This window comes from Panthera onca, chromosome D3 (genome assembly GCF_046562875.1).
Source record: "Panthera onca isolate mPanOnc1 chromosome D3, mPanOnc1 haplotype 2, whole genome shotgun sequence".
Taxonomy (NCBI): domain Eukaryota; kingdom Metazoa; phylum Chordata; class Mammalia; order Carnivora; family Felidae; genus Panthera; species Panthera onca.
Window position 1 is genome coordinate 56,488,033 of NC_138350.1, and position 19,549 is coordinate 56,507,581.

Consider the following 19,549-nt stretch of genomic DNA (forward strand, 5'->3'; position numbering starts at 1 on the left):
AGGAGGAGCTAGCAGATAAAGACCTGAGAGCTCAGTGTGCTGAGAACAAGGAACATCCAGAATACGGAGTGGTGACAAAGGCAGGCACACATTAGAGTGAACGGATAGTTTAAGCTATGGTTTAGAGTTTATGAATTAAGGTAAGTGATTCTGTTTGAAATAATCCTGAACTTTTTATTAGCATCAAAACCATTGACATCTGACTTTTATTACTTTATTAATTCCTCTGTAGGATAATTTGTAATTTACTAACTGGTGTTTTCTTTTGTAAAGGAAAGGGTTGTCATCACCAACCTGAATGGTCACACTGCTCGGGTCAATTGCGTACAGTGGATTTGTAAACAAGATGGTTGTAAGTATTCATCTCTTAAAGGTACTTTCAGTTGTTTTCCGATAAGTATGGTTAGTCATTTTTCTAAAAAGAATTGCTTTTCGATGGTGCTTCCAAAATCCTTTGGAATTTGCTGAAATGTCATATATACCTACTGTGGTATTCTTATGGACTCTGAAATGATTTTATTTTCTATTCCATAAACACTTATTGAGAGCATTCTGAGCCATGCACAAATACAGAATTTGCTGAATAAGTATGACTTTGCTATGATTTTATCTGTGACATTAAAAAAAAAGTTTAGGGGCACTTGGGTGGCTCAGTCAGTTGAGGGTCCGACTCTGGCTCAGCTCATGATCTTGCGGTCTGAGGGTTTGAGCCCCGCGTCTTTGCTGACAGCTTAGAGCCTGTAGCCTGCTTCTGATTCTGTATCTCCCTCTCTCTCTCTCTGTCCCTGCCCTGCTCATGCTCTGTCTGCCTCTCTCAAAAATAAACATAAAAAGATAAAAAGGTTAATAAGCCACTTACTTCAATTGGTAATGCAGTATTAGTCATGTTAGGTCAATAAAAACCATTAAATAGTAGAAAGAGTGGCTGTTGGTGCAGATATTAAAGCACAATTGTAATTATATTAATTGCCACCAAGTGACATCAAAGATTACTTGAATTTCAGTATAGGAATTTATTATAAAATGTTAATTTGGGCTTGTATATTTTATCTTTAAAAGTGAGGTTATATAAAATGAATTGCTTGTGTTTCAATGTAATCTGTAACTATTATGTTTGATTTCCTAACATTAGGGCTCTACCACTGGATAATTAAGATATTTTTTCTAACCCAAGTATTAGTGATATATAAAATGTTAATAATATCATTTCATAATTTTGGGAGAACCCATCTGGCTTGGTTTGTAGAGCATGTGACTGGATCTCAGGGTCATGAGTTTAAGACCCATGTTGGGTGTGAGCCTACTTAACAACAACAAAAAAACCTTTCATATTTTTATTTTCATTTTTTTAATGTTTATTTTGTGAGAGAGAGAACACGGAGGGGCAGAGAGAGAGGGGGACAGAGGATCCGAAGAGGGCTCTGTGCTGACAGCAGAGAGCCCAATACAAGGCTCAAACTCATGAACCATGAGATCATGATCTGAGCTGGAGTTGGATGCTTAACCGACTAAGCCACCCAGCTGCCCCATTTCATATTTTTTAAATGTCTGATTTTTAACACATTACTTTTAGGGACCTTATAGTAATTCTCAAAATCATGTAGTTAAATAATTGGCTTAGTGTCTGTGATCCATGAAGAAATTAAAGCCCCAGGATCACAGCTGGCTGGCAGTAGGGTTTGGACATGAACCTCGGACTTCTGACTATGCATCTAAAGTTCTTCAGACAATCCCCCTGTTGCTTCCCCTAAATATCTAGCACACAGACCAGAAGAAACATAAGTGGAAAATTATATTTGATTATTTCTCCCTTTTTGGTTGTTACTCCTTATTCTTCTGTTATCCACAAGAAGTGTTTAAAAGAGCTACTCTGAAATATTTGTCTTATTTCAAAAATATGTCATATACTTGATAGCAGTTGACTGTAAATGTCTCACATAGGTCATTCCTGCTGAAAGTATTTAGCGTGCATCTTACATGTTGAAACAACCAGGTATATCCAAATTGAGGGACATTTGCAAAACAACTGGCTGGGACTGTCATTGTCCCAAAAAAAGGGGACTGGGAAACTATTCTAGGTTAAAGAATATTAAAAAGATATGGCAACTAAATATGCAATTTGTGGTCCTTAGGTTCATAATTTATAAAAGTTATAAAAGACGTTACTGGGACAATTCAGGGTAATTTAAATATGGACTGTGTGTTACATGATGATACTGTATCAATCAACAATTAAAACTTTTGAATATGTTAATTGTCCTGTGGTATGTACGGAAATGTTCTAATTCTTAGGTTACATATAATAAAGTGTTGGAAAGTCAGAGGTCCTGATGTCTGCAACTTATTTTTAAATGGTTTGTTAAAATAAAGGGATCTATGTATGCGTGTATAGAGAAAGTGAGATGTTAGGCAAATGTGGCAAAATGTTAATAGTTGGTGAGTCTAGATAAGGGTATATGAGTTTTCTTATATCTTTTCTATAGCCTTGAGAGTTTTCAAGACAGCTGGGGAAAAAATAAAAATATTTATGGAGATTTAACTTTTTTCAGCTCCTTCTACTGAATTACTTTCTGGAGGATCTGATAATCAAGTGATTCACTGGGAAATAAAGAATAATCAGGTGGGTGGACATGTTTATAGTTATAAGAAAAGACCTTTATCTGCTTTTATTTTCAGGTCTTTTTGTCCTTTCTACTGTATTCTTTTATGAAGTTGCTTTATTCTTATCAGTAATCCAGGTCCTGTATCTTCTATACTTCACGTGCCCTGTACCCTTCCTTCTGATATTTGCTCTCATATTCACATGCTGTCATTAATTTCTGTGAATTTCTCATCCTTTTGTAATAGTTTTCACACTGCACACACAGGGGCTATTTGTTCTGTCTTCACTGATAGCATAAGTTAGTACTGCCTTCTTCACAGGACAGCTGTTACCATGTGGATATAGATTTACATAATTCTGAGTGATGTTATAATATGCAGTGCTGAGTATGGACGGATTTCTATTGATGGACACTAGGTTGTTTCTAGTTGTAAGCAAAGATTAAAAGCGTGTTAGACATTTGAACATCTGTCATGCGGTAGATGTAGATGAGGCAGAATCCTATTCATGATTCATGTACATGGTTTTGAAGGCAAAATCTACTTGAAGAGTTAAAGAACAAGGGTAGCTCCATAGATAATGTGCTCTAGCTTGCTGTACCACAACCGTGGTGCTGTGAGTTTAGTAGAGTTTTAAGAGGTGGTCTTTGAATTGGGTCTCAAAGTATCAGGTGGTTTCCTTGGGAGGAATTAAAAAAAAATTTTTTTTAATGTTTATTTTTATTTTATTTCTTAAAAAAAATTTTTTTTTAATGTTTATTTATTTTTGAGAGAGAGAGAGACAGAACGTGAGTGGGTGAGGGTCAGAGAGAGGGAGACATAAAATCCGAAGCAGACTCCAGGCTCTGAGCTGTCAGCACAGAGCCTGATGTGGGTTTCTAGTCCACAAACTGTGAGATCATGACCTGAGTGAAGTTGGGTGCTTAACCTACTGAGCCACCCAGGTGCCCCTAGTGTTTGTTTATTTTTGAAGGAGAAAGAGACAAAGTGTGAGCAGGGGAGGGGCAGAGACAGAGAGAGGGAGACACAGAATCAGAAGCAGGCTCCAGGCTCTGAGCTGTCGGCACAGAGCCCAACATGGGGCTTGAACTCATGAGCCATGAGGTCATGACCTGAGCCAAAGTCGGACACCCAACCGACTGGGCCACCCAGGTGCCCCTCCTTGGGAGGAATTTAAGGGTCTAGAATTCCTGGTAGGAAATTCCTGGCATGAATGAAAAAGCTCAGTTGATAAAGAAGACCACCTGTTCAGCAGTATCCAGTCTTAACCCAAGCCTAAGCTTTAGGACAGGGCTTTCTAAAAAAGTTTGTTCAGGGAGGTATTCCTCTCAAGAAGTTAAGTGAAAAAAGGAATCTATGGCCAATCAAGGTTGGGAAACACTATATTCTATACATCCTTTAGAGAGTCCCAGTGCACCGTGAGTATAGTGAGGGCTCTGCAAAGTTCTGACATGGACCAACACGAGTATCTTTAAGTACCATTTCCCAAACTTCTTTCAAGTCTTAACTTTTTTTTCCCCTTTTAAGTTTCTTAGCATTCCTTGTAACTGAATGACATAGTTCTGGACATGTTTCTTGATAATTCATTGTAGGCAGTACTACTAGAGAAGTACGGTAGGGGAAGATCATGTGGAAATGTAGATACCAGCTTTAAGAGTTTGTTCTTTATTAGCAGGCACTAGGAAGTCCTTGATGATTTCTAAGCAGAAGAGTATGAATAACAGAAGAAGATTAATCTGACAGCAATGTGCCATATCAGAGTAGGAAAAAATAGGAAGAAAGCGATGTGGGGTGTTTTTGAAGGCAAAATGATTTTGACATTGACTAGTTAGTTACTAAAGGAGTGGGAGCTGGTGTTAGGGGAGTAAGTAATAAAAATAGTGGGATTCTGTTTCCAGGTCTTGGGAGAAAGGTGCTTCTACAAAGTAAGATAGGGAAACTGGAGGAAAGATGTGGAATTTACTTGTAGACATTTCACTTGAATTGCTGGCCTGGCATCCATATTTGTCCTCAGAAGGAGAGGGCAGGTGTGGAGGTGGGGATTTTGGAAGTACCTAGACGTGAATGAGAGCAAAGGGAGGTGTAGCAAACTTAACTCCTGTTTGGACTGATCTTGGTAGAGGAATCCAGAGGGAGTGAGTGATTTGAACACTTGATTTTGAGATCTTGAGGTGAGACTTGAAAAACTCTTTCCTCATTGCTGCCCCACGCTTCTGTCAATAGAGGATCACAGACTGAGCAAGTATCTGGTGGCAGCAAACTTCGGGAGGAGCCAGAGGAGAAAATGTGAGGCCAGACAGGGAGGAAGGCAGGAGGGTGAAAGGCAGAAAAGGGGGTTAAAGGGAATAAGAGGATTTAGAGGAAGGGGCCACACATGGAAACCTTAGAGCCTTACAGGCTCCTTTCCATATGCATTTCCATGTATGCAGGTGTTCAACACACCTTGACTTCTGATAAAAGGAAATAATTCTAAGCTGGTAGAATGAGAGGTTTGTCTTTGAAGAGTGAGCATTGTTTTTTTAACAAGGTGACAAACTTGAGAGGTTTCTTTTGAGTTTTTAAAATTCTCTGATGGTTGACATACACCCCTGCTTAAAAATGTAAAATGAGTATTTTCAAGAGATTTAAATTTGGGGGGAGTAATGATATAGACACATGTGAAGAAATTTTACAGAAAAGCATGAAGAAGGAAAACAAACTAAGTACAGAACCTCAACAGAGTTAACATTCTAATGAACATTGTTGTAGTTCTCTATTTCGTGTGTATAATTATACATACAAGAGATTATATTGTACTTGAGTTTTTTAAAATGAGTTTTCCAAGAAGCCAAAAGTTAATGGCTGCAGGAAGTTAGTGTACAGAACCTTATACATAATTATTTTCTTGAATGGCAGAGTTCAGCTTAATTGGGAAAACAATTGAAACATTTAAGGGACCCCAATATTTTGGGAGATAGCAAATTATAGAAGATACTTCTCAAAGGATATGATGGAATCTCACACATTTTGAACTCTAAAAAATACACCTAAAATAACAGAAATGATACCACAGGGCATAATCTTGCATGGCAAGCATTTAGATGATAAACAAATGGAGTTTCTTAGTTCTGTTTGCCATTTTTTTTTTTTTTTTCATTTTCCAGCTGTACTTGATTCAGGCAAGTATCATGAGTGTATGCTAAAAATATTTGGTTAAAGTTTGATGGAGAAGTACCAAGTTCCAAAGTATAATCTTACATAACATTATGAAAAAATTTTTACCTTCGCAGTGAAAAAACAAGGCAGACACTACCTTTACTAGGATACCAAGCTTAACTTCACTAATATTGGCACAGAGTGATATCATGTGCTTCCTGATGGGATGCACATGGATAGTACTGTCAAAATGTATATCATGAATCTATTCATGAGGAAATATCAGACTGATCCGAAAGAGAAACATTCCACAAAGCTGGCTCTAGTCTTCAAAAAATATCAATGTTGTGGTTGTCTTTCCATGTTATCCTTTTTGTTGACTACAGTGTGTATCTACAATCATTTAATCAGTTCCTCTTAAAAATTTTAGGTTGATTGCAATTTTTCACTAGGATAAAGATTGTGTGATGAATCTTTTTCTGCATTCGTTTGTTACTATTTGTTACACTAGTGTGGTTAGCATCTCAGAGTAGATTCTTAGATGTGAGATTGCTGTGTCAAAGGGTATGCACACTTTAAGTGTCCTTACTGCAGTCAGACCAACTTCTCTGAAGTTTACTTTCTCTTCAACTCTAGAGGATGTATTTCTGGGTCAGGTAGTTTAACAGTACTTTTAATTCTGTGATTTTAATTCAGTAAAGGTAAAACTGTTAATTCCTTTTTTATCGCCGTGTTTTTGTCAATTCTTTCTGATGTAGCTTTTAAAAGCAGTCCATCTCCAAGGCCACGAAGGACCTGTTAATGCAGTGCATGCTCTTTACCAGAAGAGGGCGTCAGGCGTTGCATTCCGTACACTGATGGTGTCTGCAGCTTCTGATTCTACTGTTCGAGTCTGGTCTAAAAACGGTTCAGAAGGTAGGTTTAGAGAAATTATAATACAAATGAAATAGTAATTGTCAAGTGACGAAAGAACATACATGTCAATTTCTTTCAGTCTTTGAAGTCCTTTTATTCTCTGTAACGTTGTTAAAAATTGACCATTTACGTCCACATGGTCATTGGGTCTCAGGATTGACTTCTCTCATCCCCTGTTGCACCCAGGGCTGTTGACGATGCTGCCCAACCTTTCTAGGTGGATAAGCTCAGTGTTAGTTGTTCATGGTGTTTTTTATTTCTTAGTAACATGCCTTCAGACCTTGAACTTTGGAAATGGATTCACTCTGGCTCTCTGCTTGTCTTATTTGCCTAATACTGATGGTGAGTATCCTGCTGAGTATACGTTAAAACAGCAGTATAGGTGCCTGGCTGGCTCAGTAGAGCATGTCACTCTTGATCTCTGAGTTGTGAGTTCGAGCCCCATGTGTAGACCCTACCTAAAAATCCCAAAACACCACGAAAAACAGCAATATATTTTTGTATCTCCCTACAACCAGACACGTTAGGTTTTAATATTGTATCTAGATAAGTTGAAACATGGAAAATAGACCTTTTAAAAGAATGGAAGTATAGGGGCGCCTGGGTGGCTCAGTCGGTTAAGTGTCCGACTTCGGCTCAGGTCACAATCTTGCGGTCCGTGAGTTTGAGCCCCGCGTCAGGCTCTGGGCTGATGGCTCAGAGCCTGGAGCCTGCTTCCGATTCTGTGTCTCCCTCTCTCTCTGCCCCTCCCTGTTCATGCTCTGTCTCTCTCTCTTTCAAAAATAAATAAAGGTTAAAAAAAAAAAAATTAAAAAAAAAAAAGAATGGAAGTATAGTTGACACAATGTTACATTAGTTTAAGGTGTACGACATAGTGATTCCACTACTGTGTTCCTTATGCTACGTTACCCAGAAGCTACCCAGAAGCGTACTTTTGTTTTCAGTCTTCAAATGATTTGTGTATAGAACATAAAATTAAGAGAAGTTGTAAGAATTTTGATAGCTGTTGAAAATTTAAGAGACCTAATATGTACTTGGGATTGATGCTATTTATCGTGTATGTTATCAACATCTATAGATCTAATTTGGGAAAATGAACTCTTTGAAGGCTGAGATCTGGCATAAGTTGAAAAAAAATACTAAAGATGAACCCTGTGAACATTCCTCTGAAGATGAGAGCCTCTTCACATCCTGCATAATGACCATTGGCCCAAGATCACTTAGAATCTCCCAACAGAAAAACTTCCCTTTTGCTATGAAACCCATCTGTACGTACCTTTGATTGTCCTCCACAGAGTTGTTGGCCAATGTGGTTCAGTCTGTCTCTGCCGCCTCAGTTGTCTGGAGGACATACCTGGTGGAGAGAGGCCACCAGCCTCCCTTGCCCTCTGCAACCGCAACTGCAACTCCATATTACGATGTGATGAACTTTGTGCAAGGGCTCCCCGGGAGGAGGAACTCCCACATTCTGGCTTCATAGCAGAGAATTTAGTTTCTTCCCATCCACAGTGAGGCCAAGTGATTGGAGTTTTTGTTTTTGTGTTTTGTTTTGTTTTTTGATGTTTGTTTGTTTGTTTGAGAGAGCTGCCATTCAGCATGGGAGGGGTGATGAGTGAGGGGGACAGAGAATCCGAAGTGCTGACAGCAGCAAGCCCCATGCCGACTAAGCCACCCAGGTGCCCCTGGGGTTTTTTTTTGTTTTTTTGTTTTTACCTGATTTAAAGTGAGAAAATCTTTGAAAAACAAATTTAGAAAAAGACTCCTAATTTTATCTGCTGTCCTTTGGTAACGTGAATTTTTTTATAGTCCTACCTTTCATAACATTTTAACCATGTATTTAATTACCTGCTCTTTTTTTAAAAAATTGAGGTATAATTGACACGTATTAGTTTTAAGTATACAATGTAAGGATTTGATATTTATATATATTGTGAAATCACCACAGTAAGTCTGGTGAACATTCCTCACCATCCATAGGTACAGAATTTTTTTCCTTGTGATGAGAACTTTTAAGATCTATTCTCTTAGCAACTTTCAATTATGAAGTAATTATATGCGCTTTTATTTTGTTCACTACTTGCATCATGAATTTTGTTTTACTGTTGAATTCTCAAAGTGTAAGGTCCTTGAAGTAACAAACCCTTAAATCTTTGTGCAGTAGCCATGATGCTGGACTCCTACATCGCTCGTACATTTTCTGGCTGTGTTGGACCAGCAACTTTTCATATTAATCTTCTGGTTGACATGGTGAAATGCTGCCAACTTGCTTTTTGTGTTTCTCTTTTCACTGCTGCTTCTATCGTAAATGACACAGAATGGAGGAAAGGACTTGCAGCTAATTAGCAGTGATTCTTTGCTGAGTAGCTGTTTGGTTTTTTTTTTTTTTATTTGTTTTGAGAGACAGCGCAGGGGAGGGGCAGAGAGAGAGGGGGAGAGTGAATTCCAAGCAGGCTCTGTGCTGTCAGTGCAGAGTCCAACACAGGGCTTGATCTCACAAACTGTGAGATCATGACCTGAGTTGAAATCAAGAGTCTGATGCTCAACCAACTGAGCCACCCAGGCACCAAGTAACTAATAGAACATTTGAGATTATTCATTTTATTACTACAGACATTTATTGAGCACTTTCAGTTTGTTTGTGCAGGGTGTGGGAAATAGAAGTCTGGATTCTTTACCAAGTTCTTAGAATCCATGATAGGTGATAATCATAACATGTGATGGAATATTTACAGTAAAGCCTCTTTTTATCCTCCCAGTACCAATATTAGCATGTGGTGATGATGACTGCAAAATTCACTTATTCGTTCAACAAAATGACCAGGTAATTAATGATTTTATTAAGATACTGGAATTACGTTCTGCTTAATTACACATTTTAATGCAGCCTAGTTCCAGATGATAAATTTTAGGGATGTTCTACTAAACTAAATCCGGTATGAGAATCTTTTTTGAAAGTCCTCTTTTAGATGGTTTTCCACTCTCTTTGAACACAAGTAAGTGCTGCCTTGGCCACCTGGTCCAGAGTTGTTAGGTGGAAACGGATCATTAGATGGTGGAAGGACAGGAGGAAGATGCTGTGGTGGTGGTTTATAAATTTTTTTTTTGGTAAATTCTAAATAAATTATATCTATGGTGAAATACAGCTGGTAGTGTTTGTCTTTCTGAGCTTACCTAGATATTGAGACATTAGAGGAGAGAAGTTCCAGAAAAGGGGTTGGGTCACTTAAAACGTCAATAGTAGAGATACTTCTTTCTTTACCTTCTATAGTAAAGTTTAAAATGGTTGTGAATGTCCGACCACCCGACTTTTTTCTACAGAATAATACGTGTCATTTTATCCTGTAAAAATTTAGAGTATTTATCTATTTATAGATATTACGTACTCAGCATTGCTCCGTTAGATAAGTTAGATGACTATGAGATTTTTTCATTCCCAAATGAGAGCTCTACCTTATGTCTGATCAGATAGTATTGCCAATTTAAAACACAAAAAAAAAGTGCATCAGGACTGGCTGTGACCCCAAATGAAATCACTGATATACATGAAAATTTAAATTCTTACATCAAGTCTGATGATTTTTGTTATCTTACTAGTTTCAGAAAGTGCTTTTTCTCTGTGGACATGAGGATTGGATAAGAGGCGTGGAATGGGCAACCTTTGGTCAGTATGAAATCCTGCTGAAGTTCATATGATGGGGCAAGTGTGTGGAACTTCCTGGAAAGCAGCCTGTTGTGTTTTCATTTAAAATTTTCTTTGTATGTAACATTTTTCTGTTGTCCCTTTTAGAAAAGAGGATACTTACCCCTTTTGTTAACTATCAATTGGGGTGGCAGAGGATGAAAGCAGTTGATGTTTTAAAGCGGACACTAGCTGACTATTACACACGTAGACATTCTTGAAGAGTTCTTTGTAGAATTTTGTAGACTGTATAAGAACACATGTCATAACCATTTGTTAGTATTGTATGTATATTTGCCAATGTTACTGAAAAAGAATATAGGTCAAGTGAATAAAGGGCTGGGAGGCAAAGTCTAATTTTTTCAGGAAGTTTAAAGATCTGCATATTGTGGAGGAGAAAGTCTTACACATAAATTTAAGATATAATGTTTAAAAAAATAATAAAATTTGTTGTTTTATTAGGTAGAGATCTTTTCCTGGCGAGCTGCTCACAAGATTGCCTGATACGAATATGGAGGCTGTATGTAAAATCAACATCTTTAGAAACTCAGGATGATGATAATATAAAGCTGAAGGAAAATACTTTTACGATAGAAAATGAAGGTGAGTAATAATGAAAATATTTGATGTTAACAGTTTCCTGACTCATTCATAATATTATTAACACAACACACCTAGGTGAAGGTTAGTTTTTCAAAAGTATCAGATACCTACGTGAAACGGATACTGTGCATTTTTAAAAACAATTTTTTTAAGGATAAGTTATTTTTTGTATATGAAACTTACTTTTCTTCTAAACCACCTTTGTAAGATTTTTAGAAATTGCTGAAAATGTTTACTATTTTCTCAAATTATAAATTATAAGATGCCAAATTTTTCGTTTAGCATCGGAAGATCTAAAAGAATAAAGTAAGTTATCTGTACCTTTACCGGATGAGAGAAGACGAGCCAGAGCCCTACATTTGAGTGGGATGTGTAATCTGATTTTCTTATTGGGTGGTAATCAGAGCAGTACCCCTGCATGGCAGATCCTGTTGGGATGTTGTATTTGAAGGAAATATTTTTAAGTGTTCAACTAAATTATAGTGTTGTTCACCTAGGAGTACTCTCCTTTGTTATTACTCTTCTTGGTTTTGAAGCCCTTTAGAGTTGAGATTTTGGTACGTGGTTTTATGGGGAAAACCTAGAAATCCTTAACCAGCATGTCATGAGTAGCTGGCTGTTCCCAAATATGAAATTTTGTTAACATTTTTATTAATGACTTTGAAAGGTCACAGTACTGATTTGACCTCCTTTATTTCTGCATTTTTCGTAAGTTTTTTTAAAATGGTATTTTAGGCTATTATATGCTGATAATGACTGAGGATAGCCAGGAGGCTGACGTGTCTGTTTTTCCTTTTTCATTGCAGTATAACAGCAGCTATCCCAGAAAAGTTTTAAAATTGGACATACTCCTTAATATGTACTTACGACTAGAGAAAAATTTATGCAATTTTAGAACTTTTTCTCTTGTAATTTTGAACAGTGAGTGAAGTCAATGAAATTCATTTTTTGTTGAATTATTGACTCTAAATCATGTTTCTGTTCCGACTTTTGGAAAGGGAGTACATAGTTGTACAACTTTGTTGGTAATGGAAATTCTTTTTAGAAGAGCTTTCAGGAAGAATATGTCATTCTTTTTGTTGCAGGTATTAAAATGGCATTTGCAGTTACTCTAGAGACTGTGCTGGCTGGTCATGAAAACTGGGTAAATGCAGTTCACTGGCAGCCTTCATTCTACAAAGGTAGGAAGAAAACATACTACATACTTGTCATTTCAGTTGAATCACACATGTAGAATTTTAAGCTGACCAAATGCAGTGGAGCAAGTGTTTTTAGTGTGACCAAGTGCTCGCTAACTGGCTGGCTCAGTCAGTAGAGTGTGCAACTCTTCATCTCGGGGTTGTAAGTTTGGGCCCCGCATTGAGTATAGAGTTTACTTAAAATCTTGGAAAAAGAACAAAACAAACCTAAAAATCTCATATATAAGATATTTTTAAGTTGGCACAATATAATACTACAGTTAGGTTCTCCTGGACATTCAATCCCATTGAAACTTACACTCCTAAGTGGGAAAAGTGTGATTCCTGTTGTGATGCTGAAGCCACCATGTCCCTTTTCACTTGCTCTTTAAATGCTTTCATCTAGTCTTCATGGCGTTTAAGAAAAACTGACTTTTTTTTTAATGTTTTTATTTATTTTTGAGACAGAGAGAGTCAGAGCATGAGCAGGGGAGGGGCAGAGAGAGAGGGAGACACAGAACCCGAAGCAGGCTCCAGGCTCTGAGCTGTCAGCACAGAGCCCGACGCGGGGCTCGAACTCACAGCCCGTGAGATCAAGCCCTGAGCTGAAGTTGGACGTTTAACCGACTGAGCCACCCAGGTGCCCCAAGAGAAACTGACTTTTAAGCCAACTAATCTGGAACTTTTCCCCCTGGAAATAGGAAGTTGGTAATACTGAGCCACATCATTTATGAACAAACAAGACTCTTTCTCTCTCTTTCTTTGGCCCTTAACCTGTCTTTGTGGAGTGATGGTTGCTTGCTGAAGCTGGTGCTGTATTGTACAGCTGAATGAGGCACAGGCCTCATAATCTTCCCCTGACCCCCTCACCGAGGCAAGAATAGAGACTATCATTAATGAATACTCAAGTAACTGCCGTCCAACTGTTATTAATATTGTCATATTTTTGCTGCAATTAAAAAAAAGTAGATATTATTGGTATTGGGGGACCCCCTGTGTATTCTTTCCCGAACTCTTTCCCCTCCATTCTTCCCTTAGGACAACTACAAGGCTGAATTCACTGCATATCATTCCCACGAGTGTTTTTATACTTCTACTATACATTTCTGTAGCCACAAACAGTATTGCTTTACAGTTGTTAAAACTTGATAGCGATATGTATTCTCTTACATCTTGGCTTTTTAGCTTAACGTGTTTTAGAGTTGTACTCGTGTTGATTCATGTAGCTCTAATTTATTTATTTTTATTGAAGTATAATCCATTGTCTAAATGTACCACACCTCGTTTATCTGTTCTAACGTAAACCTCTGTTGTGTTTCTAAAATGTTGCTATTGCTACAAGTGAATGTTCTTACAGTAACGGTATTGTGTTTTTCTGGTAATCTACAAACAATGCTTGTTGATCACCTAAAGGCATTAGTTTTTTTCTTTAGATGGTCTTCTGCAGCAGCCAATGAGATTGTTGTCCGCCTCAATGGATAAAACCATGATTCTCTGGGCTCCAGATGAAGAGTCTGGAGTTTGGCTGGAACAGGTAAAAATGTGAATATTTACGGAACAGAAAATTGGGTTTAATAAATGATATTTAGCCCCCAAGTCTTTGTTCCTAGAGCTGCAGAAGTGTTCACTCTTTCTATGTGTTAAGTAAGTGAGAACATAAGAATCTCTGGAATCTGATTTCTACTGTGAGAATTGTGGACTCTTGATTACCACTTATTTTCTATTGCATAGGTTCGAGTAGGTGAAATAGGTGGAAATACTCTGGGATTTTATGATTGCCAGTTCAATGAAGATGGCTCCATGATCATTGCTCATGCTTTCCATGGAGCATTGCACCTTTGGAAACAGAATACGGCTAACCCAGTAAGAAAAGCATTTTTAAATAAAGCATTTGTTCTCACATAGAGTGAAATGAAACTTAGGTAAACAGTGTTAGGTACTTCCTATACTCTGCCAGAAACATAGTTGGGGTGTTTAAGTTCAAATGACGTCTTTCTTATTCACTTCTTCTTGTAGACGTTATACTGTAGTTACACTAAGTGAGAAACTTATGCTTTCCTAAGAGGAAAAGTATTCATTTGTTCAGTATCGTTGGGGTTTTGAAATTTGCACATAGGTCAGTTTTCTATGTAAGTGAACTTTAAGCTGTATAAATTTTTTTTTTTTAGCATTTATTTATTTTTGAGAGAGAGAGTGAGCTAGCAAGGAAGGGGCAGAGAGAGAGGGAGGCACAGAACCTGAAGCAGGCTCTAGTCTCTGAGCTACTAACAGAGAGCCTGATGTAGCATCTGAACCCACAAACTGAGATCATGACCTGAGCTGAAGTCGGAGGTTTAACTAACTGAGCCACCCAGGTGCCCAAGCTGTATAAATTTTAGGCTCTGCCTTTAAGCTCTATAAATTTTTTGATGAGAATATTTCCTATAATGTGTAACATTCTGTCGTCTTTAAAAAAATTTTTTTTTTTTTTAACATTTATTTATTTTTGAGAGAGTGTGAGTGGGAGAGGGGCGGAGAGAGAGAGAGACACAGAATCCAAAGCAGCCTCCGGGCTCTGAGCTGTCAGCACAGAGCCTGACATGGGGCTCGAACTCACAGACCATGAGACCATAACCTGAGCTGAAGTTGGACGTTTAACCGACTGAGCCACCCAGGTGCCCCATGTAACATCCCTGTCTTCTTAAACAAGATAACATAATTTGGTCTTTTCTTGGGCAGCGAAGTACTCCATAGACAATTACTGGATGAATGACTGACAAAAGGGCAATAGGACCACCTGTTATTTTGTGAAGGAATATATTAATGCTCTCAAGTTGTTGATGGGTGTAATTTTAAATGGTCCTATAAATACTGGGCTATTTTACATCTTTTTTATAATTGTTAGTTTCTTCTCAAAGAGGGAATTTTCCTTTAGTCATCTAGCTGCCTTTCAGTATTATTCCTTCTCTTTCTTTTTTTAAAAATTTTTTTTAATGTTTATTTATTTTTGAGACAGGGAGACAGAGCGCGAGTGGGGGAGGGGCAGAGAGAGAGGGAGACACAGAACCTGAAACAGGCTCCAGGCTCTGAGCTGTCAGCACAGAGCCTGATGCGGGGCTCGAACCCACGAACCGTGAGGTCATGACCTGAGCCAAAGTTGGATGCTTAACCGACTGAGCCACCCAGATGCCCCATCTCTTAACTTTCTAATTTGCTTCTGATCCACTTCTTTGAGTTTGGGGAAATGAAATTGCAGGAAAAGTGGCTAAGAGCACAGACTTTGGAGCTGGACAGTCTGGCTTCAGGCCCAGACCCCAGCACTTACTGGCTGTGTGCCCTTGAGGTCTTTGCCTAACCTCTGTCTCAGGTTCCTCCTGAGGAGGGTAAATAGAAAATGTAAAACGTGAATAGAAATATCACCTACTCTGGGGTTTCTATGATGCTTCAATGAGTTAATATTTGTATAGTATGTAGAACGGGTCTGGCACCTAGAGGTTACTGTGTGAATACGTTAAGTAAATAAATGAAAGAAATAAGAGCATTGAGTGAAATGTGAGTCAGCAGATTCTGAATGTCCATCTGATGGCTTCCTTTAAAAAGTAAAAATTCATGGGTTTGCATAAACTTTAGTTGGTGGGCTTTGTAATAGTTGTGTCATCTGTGAGGCTTTCTCAGTGCATGGAGTGATTTACTCTTTCCCTTATATCTTCCATTTGGAGTTGACCTTCGAAGACTTTCTACAAGTATGGAATCAGACCTGTAAATACAGAGAACACACTGATGTTTTGCTGAAGGGGAAAGGGGACGGGGGTTGGCCAAGTAGGTGAAGGGGAGTGGGAGGTACAGGCTTCCAGCTGTGGAATGGGTAAGTCACGGGAATGAAAGATACAGAGTAGGGAATATGGTCAGTGGGTATTGCAATAGTGTTGTGTGGTGACAGATGGTAGCTACAGCAGCAGTGAGCGTAGCATAATGTATAGACATGTTGAATCACTGTGTGGTACACCTGAAACTAATGTTAACATTGTGTGCCAACTGTACACACACACACACACACACATAAACACACACACACACACACAACAAAAAGATTGTTTCTACTATGAAATGAGCTAAGGCACTGTTAAAGAGGATATTTTTTAGGATAAAATTTGTTCTTGGAGCTCCTCTGAGTCATATTCAGCTTTAGTTTTTGAGGGGCTTCGTAGAAAAAAAAGCATCAGATGAGTAAAAAGAAACTCAAACCGCGAGACAGAATTCAAGGAAATTTACTTGTGCTTATAATTTGACTTCAAATTTATATTAGCCCCTTACTAAGGTGACTTTTTTTTTAAGAGACTTTATTATTTTTTTTAAGAAGTTTTAGGTTCACAGAAAAACTGAACAGAAATTACAGAGTTCCTATATACCCTCTGCCCCCACACATCCACAGCCTCCAGAGTGGCACATTTGTGACAATCAGGGCTGATTTTAAGAAGAAACACTGTCCTTTAGGACTGTTCTAGTGGAAAACTGTACTGATAGTCCAAAGGTGCTGCCTTTCTTTCAAAACTTTTTGGAAACTGCCATTGGTGCTTACCATAGAATCAATTTTTTCATCACAAAAGAAATTAATAGCATTTCTTAGTCACAACCTTTTTATTTTTTTGACCAGAAAATAATATAGCTTAGCTTAATCACTGTATTCAGCATACTTGTCTTTGAATGACGTTTTATTGATACAAATTTAATTTTTCCTCTAAAGATCACATTTTACCACTACTTGTGATTCTGTGTGGACCAACGACATTTTGTGTATTTCATTGTCACTGTTCACATGGTTGCTGGTACAGGTTCCCTCTGGAGGTGGCCAGCTAGGTTTGATTTGGACTGTGTTCTCTATACCTGCAGCTCCTTTTGTTTAATAAAGCCGTCAGAATCTACCAGTTTTACGTAATACTCTTTATTATGTAGTTTAATAGAAAAATACTCGCATAATACCTAGTATGTGCCAGCATTGTTATGAGTGCTTTACAAATATAAATTCATTTTATTCTCATAACAGCCATACAAGCTTGGTAACTTTCCTACGGAAGAGTTCTTTGAGGCAGAGAAAAGTTAAGTAGTGTCTGACTTCTAGGAAGCATTCAGTAAATGATGAATGGAGGGAAATTTCCGTGGGTTACTGCTTTAAAGGAATATAGCACAGATTTGAATGTTCAAGTTCTCATATGCTTGATTGGAAAACCCGTCCTTTTATTTTAGGATCCTACTATTTTAAGATCCCATCTTTTTTTTTTTTTTTTAAAGCTTTTCACATGCCTGGGGGCATCAGTCTTTTTCATCATTAGCCCTGAGGGCATTCTGAGTAGTGCTGATCTTTGATTATTTGGATGTGTCACAGTACTTTCATTGCAGAGAGAGTGGACTCCAGAGATTGTTATCTCAGGGCACTTTGATGGTGTCCAAGACCTGATGTGGGATCCGGAAGGAGAGTTTATCATCACTGTTGGTACTGACCAAACAACTCGACTTTTTGCTCCATGGAAGAGAAAAGACCAATCACAGGTAAGTGACTTCCTTTTTGACTGATCTACATTAAAAAACCTCCATGAGCACATGAAAAGTGGGGCAACATTGTTAGCCCCTGCGGAAGCGCAAGTTAAAACCATGCCGCCATGCACTGTATACCCTCAGCTGAAGTAGACGGTACTGACGGTGAGGAGCGGTGGGAAGGGTGCAGAGCGCCTGCAGACTTCCTGTGTTGCCGGTAGGGGCGCAGAATGCTAACAGCCAGGCAAGAGGGCAGTTTGGTATTTTCTTAGAAACTTAAACATATGTGTACTCTTGCCAGTTGAGACAATTTAAATGTTAGTTGTTTTCAAAATGTGTTTACTTCAGTTCTACATAAAAGTTCAGTTATCCCTTGTAATTTTAGGTTTAATTCATAAAACACTGCCAAGTCTGTAGCAAAAGCTAATTTCTAAAGTCATATAGTATTAGATACTAGTGCTTATAGGCAGTTTTTGTTGAGTAACTTTTCAGTCTTGGCCTTGAGCTCAAAAAGTCGCAACAGAACTTTACCACTGACAAGCCATTGACCTGTGCTATGTCGTAGAGGAAGTCTGTGTACTCAGCTTCAGTTCCTGACAAAAATTCATGGAACTGCCTGTGGGTTGGTTAGTCCACAGAAACGAGTGAAAACTGCCACTGACATTACTACTTCGGTAGCGGTGGGAGGTTCAAATTAATAGAGTTGAGTCAATTAAAAAACAAGGCAAATGATTTTCACTGGTTTTCTGTGGCTCTTTGTGACTTGTTACCCATATAGCTCAGCTGTTGTTTATTAATCATCTATTTAAAAAATAGATAGGGGCACCTATCAGGTCATGATCCCATGGTTTCTGAGTACAAGCCCCACATTGGTCTCTGCACTAACAGCACAGAGCCTACTTGGGATTCTCTCTCCGTCTCTGCCCACCACCACCCCCCTGCCTCAAAATAAATTAAAAAAAAATTAAAAATTAAAAAATGGATAAATCAGACTTGACTAAAATGTAAAATTTCTGCTCCTTGAAAGATACTGCCAGGAAAATGAGAAGTCCAGTCACAACTGGGAGAAAGTATTTACCAAGCACATCTCTGGTGAAGGATTTATATCTAGAGTGTATATGTATGAAGAATATCTCAGAAGTCAGTACTAGGATAATAGTCCAGTTTAAAAAAACCAAAAGGGCAAAAGATTTGAACAGATGTTTCTCCAAAAAAGATATAAGGAAATAAGGAGAGGAAAAGAGTCTCAACACCATTAGTCATTAGGGAAACGCAAGGTAAAGCTGCAGTGAGATACCATCACACATTCACCTATCAGAATGATTAAAGTAAAAGACAATACCGAGTGTTGATGAGGGAGCAGACAGCTGGCACTCTCGTACACTGCTGGTGGGATTGTAAAGTGCATATCCTCTTGGGAAAATAGTTTGGCAGTTTCTTAAAAATGTAAATATGCATCTATTATATCATCCAGCCATTCTACCTATAGGTAGTATTAACCCAAGAAAAGTAGCAGCCCATGTCCATGCAAAGACCTGTACATAAATGTTCACAACTGCTTTCTCAATGAAAGACAAGCTGGAAACAACCTGAATATCTATCAGTATGTAAATGGATCAGTAAGCTTATATATGTGTGTGTGTGTGTGTGTGTGTGTGTGTATATATATATGTGTGTGTGTGTGTATGTATATATATTTGTATATATATGTGTATGTATACACACACACACACACACACACACGTATATATATGTATATGTCTCCATACAAGAGAATCCTACTCAGTAACAAAAAGGATTGAATTATTGGTAAATACAACACAGATGAATCTGCTTTGTTGTCCTATTTCCATGCATGATAAAGTATTTTGCATCTGTAACAAAAAGGATTGAATTATTGGTAAATACAACACAGATGAATCTGCTT

At 38.1% G+C, this 19,549-nt stretch overlaps 1 protein-coding gene across 2 annotated transcripts in view; it reads left to right on the top strand.

Moving 5' to 3' along the window:
- Positions 1–19,549, top strand: part of ELP2 (elongator acetyltransferase complex subunit 2) — a 43,770-nt gene that overhangs the window by 2,608 nt on the left and 21,613 nt on the right. The window contains exons 2-12 of one of the 2 annotated variants that reach the window (XM_078435300.2): positions 274–352; positions 2,550–2,620; positions 6,495–6,651; positions 6,916–6,993; positions 9,408–9,472; positions 10,246–10,312; positions 10,793–10,933; positions 12,019–12,114; positions 13,545–13,645; positions 13,843–13,974; positions 17,488–17,637. In XM_078435300.2, coding sequence (XP_078291426.1) covers positions 274–352; positions 2,550–2,620; positions 6,495–6,651; positions 6,916–6,993; positions 9,408–9,472; positions 10,246–10,312; positions 10,793–10,933; positions 12,019–12,114; positions 13,545–13,645; positions 13,843–13,974; positions 17,488–17,637 — 1,137 coding nt within the window. The remainder of the gene's footprint in view (positions 1–273; positions 353–2,549; positions 2,621–6,494; positions 6,652–6,915; positions 6,994–9,407; positions 9,473–10,245; positions 10,313–10,792; positions 10,934–12,018; positions 12,115–13,544; positions 13,646–13,842; positions 13,975–17,487; positions 17,638–19,549) is intronic. The other variant, XM_060613633.3, reaches the window with a different exon arrangement.